This window comes from Podospora pseudoanserina, chromosome 1 (assembly GCF_035222485.1).
Source record: "Podospora pseudoanserina strain CBS 124.78 chromosome 1, whole genome shotgun sequence".
In the NCBI taxonomy this organism is placed as follows: Eukaryota; Fungi; Ascomycota; class Sordariomycetes; order Sordariales; family Podosporaceae; genus Podospora; species Podospora pseudoanserina.
Genome location: NC_085920.1, coordinates 5,834,655 through 5,852,313, shown reverse-complemented (window position 1 = coordinate 5,852,313; position 17,659 = coordinate 5,834,655). Strand labels below are relative to the sequence as shown.

At 50.2% G+C, this 17,659-nt stretch overlaps 8 protein-coding genes across 8 annotated transcripts; 2 read left to right on the top strand and 6 right to left on the bottom strand.

Moving 5' to 3' along the window:
* The first annotated feature begins 97 nt into the window (after nt 1-97).
* Nucleotides 98-1,587, top strand: NSA2 (Ribosome biogenesis protein). Its single transcript, XM_062942912.1, has 4 exons — nt 98-285; nt 351-369; nt 451-936; nt 992-1,587. Exons 1-4 carry the CDS (start codon nt 283-285, stop codon nt 1,267-1,269), a joined length of 786 nt encoding a protein of 261 aa, XP_062805955.1. The 5' UTR covers nt 98-282; the 3' UTR covers nt 1,270-1,587.
* A 555-nt stretch (nt 1,588-2,142) lies between these two features.
* On the bottom strand, nt 2,143-3,024 carry QC764_116575 (uncharacterized protein; the record flags this gene model as incomplete). Its single annotated transcript, XM_062942911.1, has 1 exon — nt 2,143-3,024. One exon carries the CDS (start codon nt 3,022-3,024, stop codon nt 2,143-2,145), a length of 882 nt encoding a protein of 293 aa, XP_062805954.1.
* Nucleotides 3,025-4,782: 1,758 nt separating this feature from the next.
* Nucleotides 4,783-5,286, bottom strand: QC764_116570 (uncharacterized protein; the record flags this gene model as incomplete). Its single annotated transcript, XM_062942910.1, has 1 exon — nt 4,783-5,286. One exon carries the CDS (start codon nt 5,284-5,286, stop codon nt 4,783-4,785), a length of 504 nt encoding a protein of 167 aa, XP_062805953.1.
* Nucleotides 5,287-5,621: 335 nt separating this feature from the next.
* Nucleotides 5,622-7,029, bottom strand: QC764_116560 (uncharacterized protein). The gene is made up of 5 exons (XM_062942909.1): nt 6,773-7,029; nt 6,599-6,714; nt 6,511-6,537; nt 6,313-6,443; nt 5,622-6,257 (listed from the first exon to the last, which is right to left on the bottom strand). The coding sequence occupies exons 1-5, from the start codon at nt 6,800-6,802 to the stop codon at nt 5,884-5,886; spliced, it is 678 nt and encodes a 225-aa protein (XP_062805952.1). The 5' UTR covers nt 6,803-7,029; the 3' UTR covers nt 5,622-5,883.
* Nucleotides 7,030-7,243: 214 nt separating this feature from the next.
* On the top strand, nt 7,244-11,920 carry QC764_116550 (uncharacterized protein). Its single transcript, XM_062942907.1, has 4 exons — nt 7,244-7,317; nt 7,458-8,853; nt 8,977-10,915; nt 10,978-11,920. Exons 3-4 carry the CDS (start codon nt 10,485-10,487, stop codon nt 11,876-11,878), a joined length of 1,332 nt encoding a protein of 443 aa, XP_062805950.1. The 5' UTR covers nt 7,244-7,317; nt 7,458-8,853; nt 8,977-10,484; the 3' UTR covers nt 11,879-11,920.
* On the bottom strand, nt 8,354-8,944 carry QC764_116555 (uncharacterized protein; the record flags this gene model as incomplete). Its single annotated transcript, XM_062942908.1, has 1 exon — nt 8,354-8,944. One exon carries the CDS (start codon nt 8,942-8,944, stop codon nt 8,354-8,356), a length of 591 nt encoding a protein of 196 aa, XP_062805951.1.
* A 1,313-nt stretch (nt 11,921-13,233) lies between the features above and the next one.
* On the bottom strand, nt 13,234-13,833 carry QC764_0019570 (uncharacterized protein; the record flags this gene model as incomplete). Its single annotated transcript, XM_062940048.1, has 1 exon — nt 13,234-13,833. One exon carries the CDS (start codon nt 13,831-13,833, stop codon nt 13,234-13,236), a length of 600 nt encoding a protein of 199 aa, XP_062805949.1.
* Nucleotides 13,834-15,498: 1,665 nt separating this feature from the next.
* On the bottom strand, nt 15,499-17,106 carry QC764_0019560 (uncharacterized protein). The gene is made up of 2 exons (XM_062940047.1): nt 15,969-17,106; nt 15,499-15,916 (listed from the first exon to the last, which is right to left on the bottom strand). The coding sequence occupies exons 1-2, from the start codon at nt 16,972-16,974 to the stop codon at nt 15,516-15,518; spliced, it is 1,407 nt and encodes a 468-aa protein (XP_062805948.1). The 5' UTR covers nt 16,975-17,106; the 3' UTR covers nt 15,499-15,515.
* Nucleotides 17,107-17,659: the final 553 nt, after the last annotated feature.

Sequence of the window (17,659 nt, the reverse complement as noted above, 5' to 3'; positions counted from 1 at the left end):
GTTTCTTGAGTTGAACTCTGGCTGTCATTTGTGTTGGAGGACAAGCGAAGGTGCAAGGCTGGCCAATCAGGGCCTAGAGTCTCTGCCCCACTTGCAACCCGCCACCAAGCCTGCGATAAGCTCTCGATTTTTTTATCAGAGGACGACCTCCAGTGCCAACGCCTGGATTCAATCGCATCGCCATTACGCCCTAGCAAGCTTGCGAATCCGAATCTTGAGCTCTCCTTCAAACCATCATCAACTGAGAACTCAAGACCCTTGCCAGGGCGACAGAATTTCATCATGGTAAGTTCTGTTGAACAGGAAGAGGTCGATTGACAAACGCTGACCACATCCTTCGACAACTGCAGCCCCAGAACGAGTATATCGGTATGCCTCTGCCCTTCCCCTGCTCGCCCGTCTCTAAACCATCGAAATTTGGCGCAGATATTAACTAGAATCCCCGAACAGAAAGACACCGCAAGCTTCACGGCAAGCGTCTCGATCATGAGGAGCGCACGCGCAAGAAGGCCGCTCGTGAGGGCCATAAGCAGAGCGAGAATGCGCAGAACCTCCGCGGCCTGAGGGCCAAGCTGTACGCTAAGCAGCGTCACTCGCAAAAGATCCAGATGCGCAAGACGATCAAGCAGCACGAAGAGCGCAACGTCAAGGGCGCCCCCGCCGAGAACGAGCCCTCCAACCCTATTCCCTCGTACCTTCTCGACCGCGCCAACCCCACATCCGCCAAGGCTCTCTCCAGTCAGATCAAGAGCAAACGTGCCGAGAAGGCGGCGAGGTTTTCGGTGCCGATTCCCAAGGTCAAGGGTATCAGTGAGGAGGAGTTATTCAAGGTTGTCAAGACGGGCAAGAAGGTGCACAAGAAGGGGTGGAAGCGTGTGGTTACGAAGCCTACTTTTGTTGGGCCTGATTTCACCAGACGGCCGGTCAAATACGAACGTGAGTGGTTCGGCTTGTTCAGGAGCTTGGAAAGGGGAACTAATGTTGGGAATAGGTTTCATTCGCCCCATGGGTCTCCGGTACAAGAAGGCCAATGTCACACACCCAACTCTCAATGTCACGGTACAGCTCCCGATCTTGGGCGTCAAGAAGAACCCCAGCAACCCCCTGTACACCCAGCTCGGTGTTTTGTCCAAGGGTACCATTATCGAGGTCAACGTCTCCGATCTTGGTATGGTCACAGCTTCCGGAAAGATTGCCTGGGGTCGTTACGCCCAGATTACCAACAACCCCGAGAACGACGGCTGCCTGAACGCTGTTTTGCTTGTCTAAGTTGGTGGCGGTGGGTATTTTGGAAGGCGGTCATCAGAGTCTCTGGGGAAAATGGGTTTTGCAAAAGATTTGCATGGTCAAGGCGTCCGGTGTTGGATGGTTAATGTCAAAATATCCCTGGAAAACACGCCGTTGCCCAGTGTGTTAGTTGCTGTGTTGATTTTTATCGATTTGGCTGAGAGTCATAGTAGCCGGCTAGAAGTATATACCAAGATGTGCGCAATTCATGGGTTTTAATTTATCTTGGTCTGTGTCTGGTGACAGCTGTTGACTTTGGGGGTTGCATTCACATGCCTCGGCTGGTGGCGTGGTGATTGGAGATGGAAGTCGTCATGACGCCACATTGTGAGAAGGTTTGTGATGGGCTTGCTATTCAGAACTTAACTCTCCGCCAGTTTCAGGCGGCGAGGAAGTCGAATGGGAACTTGACAACTCAAAATCCCCAGGAGATATTTGATCAAGGTTCTTGAGTTATTTTGTCAACGTAACTCAGAAATTGCCGACCAGCCATGAGGCTATATATTTAGACATGGTTTAAGCGGTGCAAATCTATGTTATATTTGCATGTGCAGCCGGCAATATATCCTCTTTTAGTGTCTCTGTATTATTGTGTAGCTGTATATTACCAGGACGTTTGTTTGTACTGTGTTCCTGACAAAGGCAATAAACGTAATCTATGCCGTCGAGGCCTGTCGTCGTTGATATCATCTTCATTGCTCGTGTAAAACACCAAACACGTTTTCCACCAGAATTTTTTTAAAAAAAAGAGATATCATCACAAAACAAAACAAGCAGATCCGTCAGCTCTCTCTCCCCAGGTGTCCTTGTCCAGCCCACCCCCTTATCTTGCCCCTGCCCTTACCCGCCTCTAAACTACCCAGCACAAGCCCCCACCCCAATGATATGACTAGCCCCCCAAACCCTCTCGCAACGATAGCACCAATCGATCCCACAAACACAAATCATATGATTACAGCCCTCCGTCTTCTCAACCCCATTCTTACACCGCGGGCACCTCTTCCACTCCTTTTCCCTCATCAGCGCCCTCGTCAGCGCCCACAACTCCTTCTCCCTCTCCCTCTTCTCTCTCTTCTCCCTCTCCATTTTCTCTCTCTCACTCCTGCTTGCCGCCTTAACCTTTTTCACATCCAAGGTAACAAGCTCCATAGCAGCCAACCTCCTCACCTCGGTTCTCTCCTCAATCCTAAACAAATCCTCCTTCCTACAGCCGCCCTGCCCGAGGTGCATCCCCATCTTGCAAATCTCACACGTCCTCTTCTTGCACCTCCTACACCTGCCCCCCATAACATCCGGTATAAACGCCCCGCATTTCGCATCATGGCAGTAAGTTGGCAAATTGACCTTCAGCGGCATCGGCGCTCCATAAAACACAATCCTCACCCCTGACAAACCCTGTACCGTTTCCGGTGGTGTCTGTTGTCTCCTTCGTCTTGACGCAGGTGACGTGGGATAGGAGGCTTGGTACTCTGTTATTTTCTGTCGATAGAGGCGCACCCTGTCTCGTGGTATACCAAACTCCCGGCGGCGGAAGACAGAGGGAGGGATGAAGGTTGCCTGGGTGCAGCAGGTGGCTGGTTTGAAGGGGAGGGATTTGAGGGATTGGGCTAGGTTTTCCGAGAGGCAGCCGGGGCAGTGGAAGTGATTGCATCCCGGGAGGGCAAAGGGAGGAAGGGGGGAGAGGGGGGAGGTGAATGGGCTGAGGCAGATTTGACAGTCGTAGGTTTGGGGTGCCATCGTCCGAGTCGGGTTGTAGTTATTCTCTTGTGTAAGGTGGTGGCGTGGGATCAAAGGCGAGATTTTCGCTCGAGTGTCAGGCCTCGCCCATCATTGTGTGTGATAGTTGAGATGAAGTCGATTCGATAGTGAACCGTAAGTTTCAACGCGTGCGACGCCGAGTCTAAATTGATGACAGTTGGTCGAGGCCAAGCCCAACATCCAATGCCACAGACGTGAAAAAGAGAAGCCCTGCGAAAAATTTCTTTCGAGCCTATTTATGCCCCATCCAAACTCTCGAGGGGTGAAGATGCTTTTGCTGTGCTGACTGGCGGTGCAGCCTCAAAGTTAACCTCCAACGCCATCAATCCCACAATAGGTTGGGCCACCAAATCCACAATACCTTAGAAAGCCATCATGTGAAAGCCACATGGTGAATTAACAGTGGAACGCCCCGACTCCCCTCGGAAACAAAAAGCACTCGCTTGCCTTGGTCGAGTCGAGTCCCAGGCATGACAGGCAGTAGTAGCATGTTATCCCTCAACCAACCAATCCCCCCAATAACACGACAACACACACATAGCAAGAAACACTTGTAAACTGCTAATGTGTGCATAAAATCTCTAAATAGCTGCCACACTTGCGGATGACCGACATAAATATTGTTGACGTGACTGACACTGTCGTAAGGCAGGTTTTAGGCAGCAAGCGCGGCAGCAAACGCGGCAGCAAGCGCAACAGCACCCGGCTTTTCGAGTGTTGGTTTTCATTGCAGTCGTATTTCTCAACATCGAAAATTCCCATGATGGTGAAACAAAATCTGGTTACTTTGGAAGGACGCCAGAGGGCATGATGTGCTCTACCGGTTGGTCATGTCTTTCGGTGCTTCTTGAAGAAGAAGGGGAAGATGGGGTTGGGGTGGGTATGTGGGGGTTATAACTATGCCCAATGCTTTCCCAACTTTGTTAAGCTGTGGACGAATAGGCAACTGGTACTGCAAAGTAGGCAATTTAACGCAGGAAGTATCCTGAACTACATCAAAAAGAGATGCTCAAACCCCCCTAAAGGATAGATAATATGTCTTTACAAAGAGTTTATATGCCTTCAAAGATAGTAAATAGACATCAAATATCTATCGAACCTTTATGAGCCTTTAGAACTCGACAAAACACCTTGAAAGATGATCGAAATGCCCTCGACTATCTCTTAACGCCCTATGACTATCTTCTAAGCCCTCCCTACCATGTTTAAAGCCACTATACCATTTTAAACACCTTTCAAGGTCTTTACACTATCCTTAGAGGCCTTGATTTCATATTATATGCTGTGTTTTCTTGTCCACAAGGAAAAATTCAGAAGAGACAAGATGCCATTATTCCTGTCTTATCAACCAAGAACAAAGAACCTTCCAGTACAAAAAATATGCCATGCTGATTCGACGCTCCTGATTTGTCCCTCCCAACCTCCAGATTCCATATCAAGCATCGCTGGGTATCAAGTGCAAAGCCACTCCCTATTTTGTGTCTACACGAACCCAATAGTCCAGAATCCATCCAAAGCAGCTACCTTCCGCCTCTTCCTCTTCCAGAATCGATGTTGGCCCACATTCCTCAGGGCTGTTCTTGAACAACATATTGTACCGGTGGCGAGCGACTCAAAGAAGATTGAAAAAGGTTGAAACTAGGTGCCTAAAGTGTCGGTGAGTTTCTGAGCCAATTCGTCATGACAAGCTGAGATCAAAAGGGTCATCATCGTAAGAGGTTCATCACGGGCGAGAGCCTAAGTCGCCTCATCCGTCTCAACAAGGCCAATTTCAATGGGATACTGTTTTTCGTACCCCCGCAATACGATGGGCCCCTCGGGTCGGTAGGAACCTGGCGATAACCGGGAAAAGCGAGGAAGATGAAGTGAAAAGAATGGTGTGATAATTTCTTCAACGTGCGAGGGGGGGTCTGGTTTGGCCATTTGTGGAGAAAGGAGCAAGGCATGTTGCTCCGCAGTTGTGATACTCCAATGGTAATCGGGGCCTGGATACCACATGACAGGCTCATAGTACCCAGTCCTAGGCAACCGTCGAAGAGCGACGACGATGGGTTTGAGAGGAGCATCATCGCTGCTTGGGGAGGCTGTAGTGTCTTGCGGAGGCGTAGTTGGGAATAGTGGAGGCGGAGTCGTGTCTCGCGGAGGCGAAATTATGATTTGCGGAATTGCAGCCGTGTGTTGCGGAGGTGTAGTTGTGTCTTGCGGCGGACGCGTAGTCGTGTTGCCAGATTGAGAATCCATGCCGGATAAGACTGTCGTCAAGTACCGATGGGATTGATGTTGGTTGGTTTGCCCAAAAACGAAAGTGAATGCACAGCAGCGGATGATTGAGGAAGAAAGGGGAGAAAAGATGCCCAGGTTTGCTGCTGCAAAGTTGAGGTACTTGATCACCCTCCAGTGTTCTTTCCTGACGACGGGCACACGGGACCGAGCTGGTCAGATTTCCTCCTGCCCTGCCTGTTAGGTGGTAAGAAGCCCCCTTTGAGGACCTGCCTGCCCGGACAGTCTTTAGCAAGCACCAACGAGCAGACCCGGTTAGGAAGGACCTAGACAGAAAAGCAAGAGGCCCGGTAACGTGTCCAAACTGCCGAGATTCACAAGTCTGTGTCTGAAATTCATACTCAAGATAGGTACTGTAATCCTCCATTGCCAATCCACCACAGCATAGACCTCCTCTAAAACAAAACCTTGGGTTCCCATACCCGGACTGTAATCAAGAATGCGAGAAGCCAATGCTGATGCTAGGAGCTGCGAGCAGATCTAGAAGCCACCGTGATTATACAACCGTATGAACGCCCTTGAAATATCCTTATCATGTCTCCATCGTACACTGATCCCTCATTTGTTGTGCCATATAAAGTTCCGTAGCCCGTCCCAGTCGTCAGAATTCTGGTAGATGTAAACCATGCTGCTGCGCAAGCTAGGCTGCAGCTCGGCGGCATGCCATCTGAAGAGATGCATCACGGCTGCCCATGACATGCTGGCAAAGACTGGCCAGGCATAGTGACTGATCGCCGCACTCTGCTTCGGTTCTGACACCCCCGGAAGACCATACCCGGGCTTGACTGCCAGACGCGCCAGCGCCAGCGCGACGCGCGCAAAGATGTAGATGACGATTTGCTGGCTGACGCTCGAGATCTTGCCGCGCTTGGATCGCTGGCCAAACACAACGTAGCCGCCTAGAAGACCGGCAATAAAGCTGTCATAAGGGCCTTCAGTATGTTAGCGTTGTCTTGTGTTGCCGAACCGAGGCTCCTCGTTTCTTACCTTCTTTGCCCGGCGTAGCCCCGTACAGCTTCAGAAGCAAGCATGTTGACTTGTATATCGTCGCAAATTTTGCCAAATTCAGGGCGTGTGTTTTTGTAGCATTGAAAATGAGTCGTACTTTCTCACGGAATCTGTATCAGGGGGACGAATACAGCGTTAATCTCGGGGAGACGGCGCAGGATAGCTGGGAATACATACGTTCCGGAGCGAAAGAGCATTATCATCCTGTACACATCATAGTCAGCAGGCTGCGGCGAGATGTACGGGCTGTAATCTGAAAACCTACACCAAGGCATGTGGAAAGCGGACTTTTGCGCCGTAGACAGCGCCATTGCGTGCGCCCTTGACAACTGTGAGGATGTCATGGTATTTTGGGTCGAGAATGATGCTCTCCACAAGAACCTATCCGTCATGTCAACCCTGGATTCTCTAGACAGTCGAAGTGGTGGTTTCGTCACACCTTGAGGCTCTGGATGGTGGTGGCTGACATGGTGCCTCGGTTATGGCAGCTAGCCGGATGACGAAACGTTTTTCTCAGCGGGCGACGGAGGAGCGCAAGAACGGTATGGGCGGGATATATGAGTGCGTGCAGCGCTGGAGGAGAAGAATTCGTGGTCTACCTCATGGGAATGTCGTCATAAAGGCTTCTATAGGTCCGGAGGAAAAGGATGGGAGAGTCGCAAAATGTTTTGGTGTCATCAACAAAGAGGATCAGCGGCTCTTGATAGCACTTCATAGCCGAGCATGTGCGACCGGCTGGCGACAGGGGGTGCCCATGGCGGCACCGCTGCAGCGCCGTGGTGCGGCTTTCCAGCATTCCAGGGCGCGCTGTGTTGGGCAGGGTTCCCCGCAAAAATGACGCAGGGGCCTGGAAACCAGATCCCGGGACCCACAATCGTGGGGGAACCGTTTTCCTTTGGCATGTGAAAGTTTGAGCCGTCCACAACGCCATTTGTTTCGCGATTGCATACCTGTCGCCGGCGTGATGGTTCACGGGGAAATATGGTAGGTAGCCTTGTCCTGGTCCCTGAGCCTCTTTCTTATCGATCCCTCAATCAACTTGTTGATTCGAAAACGAGCTCTCATAACGAGTATGTCGCACATTCACAACAGCATATTCCAGACGTTGCTAACGACAGGACTAGGAAGCATATTTCACATGTCTATTCTATTATGTCTGATAATTCCTCAAATATCTACCCAAATATTCTTACCAGAATATCACAACGCCGCGATGTCGCCATGTCTATCTCTCCCACAGACCAAACAAAGCCCATCATCTCAACCGAAACGCCATAATGCAATTTCCAACGTCATGTTTATCCAACCCATATCTAGCCATCCAACCCATGTCCACCTCTTCACACCCAAACCTCCCCAACCCCTTTAACCCCCGGACACATCCCACCCTTCCCCTCACCTCTAACCTTCCTCTTCCTCTCCCTCCTACTCCCACCTCCCCTCTTAGCAACCCTTTTCCCCTCCATCACTTCACCTCAAACCCGTCAGCCTCTCATCCTCTCCTTCTTTCTCCTCGTCGAGGTAGATAACTTACAAGTCTGCTGACTAACCCCAAACATATGCCCCTTCTGCCCACACCTCTTGCACGTATTTCCCCCACAGTGCCCACACGTCCCTACTTTCCCTCCCTTTTTCACGTCCAGCTTCGGGTTAATGAATCTTTTGCATTGGGGGTTGTGGCAGTACAACCTCTGGTAGGCAGGAATGGAGTTTTCGGTGAGTTTGTCGGCGTAGGCCATGAATTGGAGGTAGGTTACTGATTGTCGGAGGATGGATTTCGGGATCGGGGTTGAGGCAGAGCAAGGACAGGCTGCTGGGACGAAGGGTTTGGAGATGAGGGAGGTGATGAGGGTTTGCCTCGTGCAGGTGGGACAGAGGAGATGGGTGCATTGGAGGGGGTGTTGGTGGTTGGGTGAGATTAGAGAGCCGCAGTTGTTGCATGGGAGGGGGGTTTTGAGGCCGGGTTGTCTGGGCAGCAAGTGGCGGGTTTTTCCTGGGAGAGGTTTCGATGGGGTTCCTGCTAGGGATGGTGCTGAGGAGGGGCTGTGAAGGGGGTGCCGGGGGTGTCGTCCCAGAAGCGGGAGGCTTCTTGGGTTAGCTGAGTGTCTGGGGTCTCGGGGGAGTCTTCGCAGTCGAAGATTAGGTCGTCGACGTGGTGTGGATAGCGGTATCCTGATTTTGAGGGGGTGAAGGGAGCTTCGGATGGTGTTGTGAGTACTGTTGAGGCTGTGTCTGACAAGTCTTCTCCCCAAAACCTCGAGGCTTCTTGGGTAAGCTGGGAGGTGGGACTTTCTGGCCCGTCTTCTGTTGTCGGGGTCGCAGGCGTTTCTTCAACTTCTGGAGATGTTGTGACATCCATGAAGGATCCAAAATCATGAGCTTTCGGGACATTGAGCGTAAGCCCAGTGTCTGGGGGTGTGAGTAGTGGTTGCTGGAGGAGAGCCCCCCGCAGTTTGGGGGTGGCCATAGGCTGCAAATCCGGGGCAGGACTCGACTCAGGGGTATCAGGAGGCGTGCCCAGTAAGTTGTCCGAGGGAAGCTTTTTCGCAGTGCCGGTCCCGAACCCGAAGATTCCCATCTTGAGAGCTGGCGATGACTTATGCCAAAACATCTTGATACAACATGAAGCTAACACTTGATAAGTGGATGGCAGAGAGAATGAAATATCGAGAAAGAAGAGATCTCTTTTTATGAAGGACAACGCTACAAGGGACTGCTAATCTAACGTGTTCCAGGTGACTCTTCACGCGCCTACTTGAGCATTTCTCGCATCACATATGTATTATCCTCATTGGACAATCACGGTCCTCTTCCAAGGCGGCCTGCTTTGGCTCCATTTTCCACGTCGTCGTTGACGCCCAAGATGGTGGGTCAGCCCTAAAAGGTGGCAGCATATGAGTGGTGGTTGACTGTCAAGGGTACGATTGGCTGCACACCGAACGCTCACCTTACACGGCGAGGACTTGAGAGCTTCAACATCTCGGGCTATGCGGAAGGCTGGCTATCTTTCTGCAAGAAGAGGGGACTTGTCAAAGTCTTGTTTCTGGAACACTACATTGTTTCTGGACAACGTGCGCTCAGCTATTGCCCTATCAAAGAGGGACAGCTTTGTGTGCTCAGCCTCTGAGCCTGCATGTGGGATCGGGGCGGAGCACATCCATCCCGGCTGGGCATAGATAGACCTTTGACAACTCTCACCTTCTGATGCTCTCGCACCTCCGACATTTACAACCACAACTACCCGCTCATTCTTTTCAAGATGTCGGCTACTAAGAGAAAGTCAATACGAGTTCCAAGAACACTCCATCACAAACCCGGTTTAAGACACGCACCGCTCTACGGGTCTCTTGCGGGGCAGGGAAGCACCAACTTCCGGCTCATGCGATTACACCCCGGGATTCTGGATCAAGCAATCACCTGTAGCCTGGAAGAACTTCCTCTTAACAACGCACCGCCGTACAAAGCACTTTCATATGCCTGGGACAATACTCTTGGCAGTTCAAATTCGGGATCATCGCCATCAACAATGTGGATAAGATGCAACAATGTGCCCATACCCGTCAGTCCTAACCTATACGCTGCCCTCCAGAGATTGCGAAGTAAAGACAGGGTAGTAAATCTCTGGGTGGATGCTGTCTGTATAAATCAACATGATCCCGACGAAAGAGGCCACCAAGTGGGCATAATGCGGCGAATATACCAACAGGCTGAAGAAGTGGCGATCTGGCTTGGGAGCAAACGGGACGATGACGATTTGGCAGAGGACTTCATGTTTTCCTTAGGCCTGACATCGCTTGACTGGACGGATAACGAAGAGACCAATCGATTATTCTGGCTAGAATTTCTCCGCCGATCTGATTGCAAACGACAATACATATTCGGTGGCTTTTGTGTTTTATGGCTACTATCGCTTGGAATACCGGCTTCAGTTACTCCGCATATCAGCTCCCCTTTTGGGCAGTCTTCCTGTATTTTGAATGGTATCCAGGCGATAATGGATCAAGCATGGGTACAACTCCACTGTTCAGTCACGAGAAGGATTATTTGAGCTAACTCTGTGCTGGCAGTGGCAAAGATCATGGGTTCTTCAAGAGACAGTGGTGGCAGCCAAGGCTACCTGCTACTATGCCACTCTATCATGTCCATGGGACATGATCACGAAAGCAGCGGCGTCATATATGAACGGCCAGCTTTCTACAAACATCGACTCGGCCTACGGATACGTATCATTCTTGGCACAATTTGCACGGCAAGTAAGAGATATCGAGATCATCCGACAGGACTGGCGAAACCCATCAAAGCTCGTTTCACTGCTTCCTCTGCTCCGACAGTTCAGGATACGGAATGCAACAGACCCCAGAGATAAGGTGTATGCACTCATCGGCATGGTCCAGTATTGGGGTGGCCAACACAAGATTGCTCCCGACTACAACCTTGACGTGACAAATGTTTACTGGCAGGTGTCTATCACAGTCATCAAAAACATGCAGTCGCTTGAGGTTCTGTGTGGCACACCAAACGCCACAAGTGATGGCGACCCACGGCTCACCCATCCAGGGCATCCCTCCTGGGTGATAGACTGGTAGGAAGCCCTTCGATCTATAATGGTATTGCTGTGAAAATTTGCACTAAGATCCCTCTTAGGAGTTACAGACCAAGTGCCACCGAAAACATCCGCCTTGAAACACAAGGATTCTATGATGCCTCAAGCCGCCTGCCCCCCGGCCAGGTTCGTCTTCACGGCCGGCTCCTATTAGAGGTAGAAGGAGTTGAGCTCGATCGGATCCACTGGGTCTGCGACGAAGTAGTCAACTCCCATCACGGCAGAGACGGTGGCGCCAGACGATGGCGAGAGGTCGTGAAGAGTTGGGAAGAGCTAGTCGCCGAGCTCCTAGGAGACGACAATCGACCATATGCTGGTGGAGGAACCGTTGGCAATGCCTTTTGGCGCACTATCTGCGGTAACATTGAATACACCCACGCTGGAATATCCCTCGCTGGGGACGATGTGTCGTCAGCATACGCCAAATGGCGAAGCGTCGACTTTCATCATAGAAGAACGACATCAATCGTTGGTGATCACCTGCAGGAACCGGTCTTCAATGCCAAGTATGGGATGACTGAGAAGGAGTTGGAGTCTGAAAAGAGGAACGCATTCCACTACGCCGTCAGGTTTGCGTGCAGTGATAGGAAGTTCTTTATCACGGATAAGGGTTACATCGGGACTGGCCCTCGCGGCGTAAGCAGTGGTGATAGGGTTTCTGTTGTGTCGGGGAGCCGGGTACCGCTGATATTGCGACCTTCAACACAAGAGGTAGGGTGCAACCATAGAGTGGTTGAGACGTTGATCAAGCGGCCCGAAGACCGAGTGTTCTACCAGGCTGGTGAAGAAGCCAAACAGATGATGAGACAAGGAGATAGCGTCTGCAACGAGTTGCATCGGGGACTGTATAATCTGATAGGGGATGCTTATGTTCATGGGGCTATGGATGGGGTAGGTTTGCCTGCGGATGGGTCTTTTCTTGCTCCAGTGTTTCTTCGGTGACGTTAGATAGAACCCAATTCAATACCAAGCTTTTTTAATTTGGTTCGAGCGCTTGTTATGTGGCCATAAGCCAGGTGGTGTCAGAAGGAAAGGGAAGGTTGGTAGCCAGTGCAGTAAACCACCACGTCTATGTTGTATTGGTCGAGGTGAGTGTCGTCACAGAAGGTGATTTTGTTGGTATTAGGGTGATAAGAGGAGATTGTTGGCTTCTAGACGATGTAATCGAGTGGTAGGGTACCGTTCCAGTGGGAGGGGAGATGTTCAGGAGGTATGCCGCCACGGGTAACAAAGAGATGGATAGATCGTGTCCGGAGGTGGAGTCACTTATCATTAGAACGCGTGTATTTTTGTAGGGAGAGACAGATTGGCAGGCTTTGCAGTGCTGGATTTTGTCAGGAAAAGCGAGGGTCTATTCTTTGGGACTGGGGACATAGGGGATCTGAGAGAGAGGGTTAGAGGTGTTTGTCATGGTAACTGTTCAGGGGGAAAGTGGAGATTGGAAAGGGGTAAGTGGAGATTTGAAAAGGGGGCAAACAAAACGTGGGGAACGAACATCGGGGATGAAATAATGCCTCTTTTCTAGGAATACTGCGTTGAATTCATCTTGTCATCATGAGCTAATGTTTTTGGAGTGGGTCGTGTTTACGGAAGGGGAGTCTCCAGTGGTTGAAGCCATCGGGTTGGACACGAGGGAGCTTGGAGAGGTCTTCGAGGGTTGTGTTGAAGGCCAGGAAGGTGTCTGTGTGATTGGGGGGGAGTAAAAAGCGATGTATCTCTGCGTTATACCAGTAAGCACATATGCATTTCAATTTCGTTCGCTATATCTTCATGGGGCAGGCGACTTCCAGCATACCTTCCGAGGAAAAAAGTAAGGGAAGACAAGCGACAGGTTGAGAGATCCACTCTATCCAAACTAAAACAGAAAACCACGGAATGAGACCTATTCCATGGATGGATTGAGAATGGTGATGTATATTTGGAAAGTTGGTAGCTTTCACAAGGTGTAATGTCCTCGAAAAAGTGAAATGTATATCCGAAGCGCATTTCAAGACCTTTGAGTCTGGGAAATAGATAGACCTTCGAAGATACCTGGCTGGCGAAATGATAGTAACTAGGTCTCTGAAGGTAATGCCAGCCACACCTGACTATAGCAGGAGGAAGTGAGTATATTCAGGATTTCTATGTGAAAGACTAGGTAAATAGTTAAGCCAGTTTGGCCGGTGAATGTGCGGAACCCTTCTTGACACCATCTGCATGTATGTATTGAGTAGCTGCGCCGTGGAGGGGGACTTGCAATGAAGGGTTGAAAAGATCATGATGTTGATTCGAACTTGACTTCAAGACGAAATTCCGAATCAGGGGGTCGGGGTAACCTCCGCCTCATGAATCACCGGACCCAAGGCCGCGAGACCCTTTACCCTTTGAGCCCGCTTAGCATTCAAGTATTCCTCCTCCGAGTGGCTATCTCCCTCCTTTTCATTCCGGGAGTTGCGTATCCCGACCATAACATCTTGGTAAGTCGTCAGCCTGGTGATCTGGACCTGGACTTCGCAGTCAGTCCGTCGCATAGCTTCCCATCGGAGTTTGTATGTCTCGCGGTCTTTGATGCTCCATTGAATGGGGCGTATGAGGCGGCTGATGCTGATTTTTCCGACTCTGTTTGCTCTAGTTGTGTTGCGTTCAACCACTGGCTTGGCTTCTCGAAGGGCTGCACGGGCATTGTCGATAGCAGAGTCCACAGCTCTGAGATGATCTGGATCTTTTTCGAGGAAATTGATGTGCTTGCTGCGAAGCTTGATAAGCTCGTTCACTTTGTCCTGACAAGCCTGGACGTCATTGGCGGCGCCATCCACCTCCTCTGGTGCGCGACTGAGAGCGACCACGCTGCGCGCTGCTTCGCCAGCAACTTTCAGAACCCCGGCACCGCCAGCAGCGATTGTGAGAGGTTCGGGCATGGTTATGACCGGGAGAAGAAGTTATGAGAAAATGGCTCAGGCAGGATGTCAATTGATGAGTGACTGTGTGAGTATGGCGTGGTCCTTGCTAATGAAAAGGTTTCTGACACCAATGTTGGCAGCGGAAGCTCCAAGGCAATTGCTTAAATACCTAGGTAGGTATCTGTCAAATGGAAGAAAGTAGATTTGACTAAATAGCCAATGGAGTGATGATGAATTGGAACCCAGGAGCCACGGGACGAGAACAGTTTCTAAAAATGGTATCCCTACTGCGGTTGAAGCCTGGAGCAGCCTCTCACCTTCATGTTGCGCAGCCGGATGGCTCTCTCACACACAAGAGGCTTGATTACGGCAGCGGTACAGCAAGCTGCTTAGGTACCTACCCGTCCTTGATTGTTTCAGTTGGACCGGCCAGACAGAGGTTGCGGCCTGGGATTGGGACACGCGATTGTGCATCAAGCCACCTAGGTAGGTACCTTGGCTGGTCCAGAAGCACAGAATGCGGGATTTTGTGATTTTGACATGTCGTATTAGGTAATGTGACGAACGAAGCGCATGTGGCTTGCGACTGCATGCACGAAGTTGAGACCAGGGTTAAAGTTTTCCAAGTGCCGCCAGCCTTCTGCAATATGAATAGTACCACGAAGCGGTAAACAGAGCATGAGATTTTGAATCAGTTCCCTCCATTCGAAGTGGTTCCATATTAATGAATAGAGACTATGGAATCCATTCTTAGCGTTTTCAAAGTACCTTGGGTATATATAGAAATAGCCAAATAGAATGGAAACCATCAATCGAAGATGGACTTGAGTGTAGGCAGGTATTTACATTTGCAGCTCTATCGAACCTTGGATAAGGCTCTGAGCTGAAGAACAAGCACATTGCCAGTATGTCTTAGGTGGGGCAAACATCCACCCCTTGGCGGGGCTTTTCGCGGCACTGTGAACTGGGTGCTTAAGATATGCGCCGTGGCTTGACCGGAGTGTCTTGGGAACCCAGACTACCTATCCAACCAGCGAACACCAATAAAGGCAAATCGTTCGTTGCACATGAGACCAGCTTAAGGTTCTTGGCAACAACTGCGATTGGTACCTTGTTGGGTTAAGGACTTTATGGTTGGTGTGAGTCTGTTCCTGATCAAAAGGACCAGAAGAGAAGCAATATTGAAGCTTGAGTCCTGTCCAGCTAACTGCGACATTGTGACGGCTTGTTCGTAAAGAACCGATAGCCAAGCAAAATGGTCATCTTCTAGGCTAACGTTGGATTTCAAAGGGACTGGTTGTGTGCCACTTGCTATCGAGTAAGCGGAGCCTGATTCCACCTTTGTACAAGTACTGGGCACATGGGGTACCTTAACTTCCATCCTACCCCATCCTAGGCAAGTTTGTGCCCCATTAAGGCCACCAAACCTGGAGCGTCGATTTGATCGGATATGTGTAGTTTGAAGCATGGTCAAAAGTCCCTCTGATATCGTCCAATTTTGTGGAGGTACAACATGCACTGTTTGATGAGCCTTCATTGCATCAGAGGGAGTGTGTGCCTCAATTACAAGCAGACACTTCATTTGTGCAGAAGAAAACGTCAAATTAAACAATATATATATACAAAAGAGCAATTATCGAACTGAAAGTTGAGAGTGAAATGAACAGGAATATTAAGGGTCAAGAAGAAGTAGTTGCCAGTTAGTGAGTGTTCTCAAACAGGGGTGGAACTATCACCTGGGGCTTTTCTAGTACTTCACCATTCCGGCGTGTTAACCTCTCAAGTCCAGGCATCATCACAATTCCTTTTGACGAGCACGTGTGCTCTGCTTCAAATGAATATCGCCAACTACAAGAGTGGGAAAAGACCACGTAGCCAAACTTGACAAACTCTTGAATGACTGCATTCAAATCCTCGCCTTGATTCTGTCGAACCTGGGTGTGCTCATCAAGAAAATGCACCAAGAACTTATCAAGGGCCCTTTGCAGTTCCTTCACTTGCCATTGGCTGCCTTGTGGGGGAGGCAAGAGTGTCCTTTCTTGTCTGTCCTCATGAAGGAGGAAAGCAGAACATCGACGCCACATGTCCAGCACTTGGGTCGCTGGCATCAGTTAGCTTCTGTCTGAATCATCTGCGGGCGACTCGGAACCTACTTGGTGACCTTGGACTTTGAGACTTCACTGTAGGAGGCAATGCCTTGACGAATGCCACGACCTCGGGAGGAAGCAAAGAATGTCCAGAGATGCTTTGGATATCAAGGGCAGAAAAAATGACGCGTGACATGAAGCTTCGAATGGCCGCATGGCGCTGTCTGGGATCCAAAGCCGATTTGGCGATTTGTTCCTGGGTCCACTCGTCCAAACCCAGCCCTTCGAGTGACTGCTTGATAGAAGCAAGGCCATAGGACACAGGCTTTCGATGGTAGCAATCATCAACATGGCTCTTCAACAGAAATCCAAGATCATTGAACTCGGAGCCAATCTCGCTGTCCCCTGGGCCATCCAGCAGGTAACTGTGAAGTGCGAGACCAGGCGAGCGGCCTGCGGCAAGAACCGAAGAGTGTGTGGTTTTCCCCTCGAGTGGCCTAGGGAAAGAAACTGGAGTCTCGGAGGTTGCTTTGTCGGGAAGAATTGGATGATTATCAGGCTTCGATCTTCGTTTCCGTCTCAAAAAAAAAAAAAGACCCCACACGAAACCTGAAAGAGAGAGCCCAGCGCCAAAGCTTCCCAGTGCAATACCAATGATTTCTGCACTCGAAGGTCGCCCGATTGCGTGGTTGAAAGATTTGTTGGGGACCGTTGATGATGTTGGATCGGTTTTGGAACCCGTCGATATCGTGCTGGGAGCAATCAAGGAAGCAGTCGATTGGTTTGTTGTAGGCGCGGTCGATGCTATTGATGTTATCGCGTCGGATGTTGAGTTCGTATTTCCAAGGTTCGACCCGTAAACGATTGGGTATATACACGTTACAGTCACAGGCGGAGCTGCGTTCTGAGCTGTTGGCGATAGAGTTATGGGAGTTTGAACTAGAAGATGCGCTGTGACATTTGCAGCGGAAGAGGCATTGAAGATGGCACTAGGACAAGATGGAGTTTGCGTAGAGCTCCCTATAATCGGGAGTTGAAGCCATTCTGTCGCTAGGCTTGTCCCTGTTGCCATTGTGACTCAAAGAAATGGAGAATAGTTGGTGGGTCATATTTCAGGCCTTGTGGCCAAAAGAGTTTGCAATGCAGATTTTCCAACCCACTCAAAAAAAGAGTAAGAGTAAATTTTCCAGACGCGGCGAAGAGAAGGCCAGGAAGATGGGCAACAGCTGACTCCCCATCCCTTGCCAAGCATTTTTCTGTCTTGTCCAATCAAACATCGCCCAAGTTGAGACATGTACAGGTACCTACTTTACCAGACTGTCCCGTGTGCATGATGTGGACATGGGTGTGCTCAGCCCCGCCGTGACCAAAAAATGGTGACTGGAGCAAGACCCTGAACGATAGCAATAAGGCCTTTTGAAGATAGGTAGGTAAGAGAACACAGTTCTATTGGGTATCTTTTCGGCATTCAAATATACTCAAGAGCTTTTATTTATTTTATCTTCAAGGGCCTGACCTTAGATACGCCGCAGTCTTCCTTTCAGGTTTTGGTTTCGGAGGGGTGTTGGTATAACAGTTACTGACCCATCATGTGTCCGATTGGTACCACTGCGTGTCGCCCAATCACACCACACGCGGTCATGCATTGAAAGTGCAGTTTTATTTGGGCTGGGCATGCAAGTACAGACCTATCCAAATCGGGCCTGGGCAAGGGGGGGTCAAGATGGCTTCAAAGACATGCTCTTTTTTCATCCCCA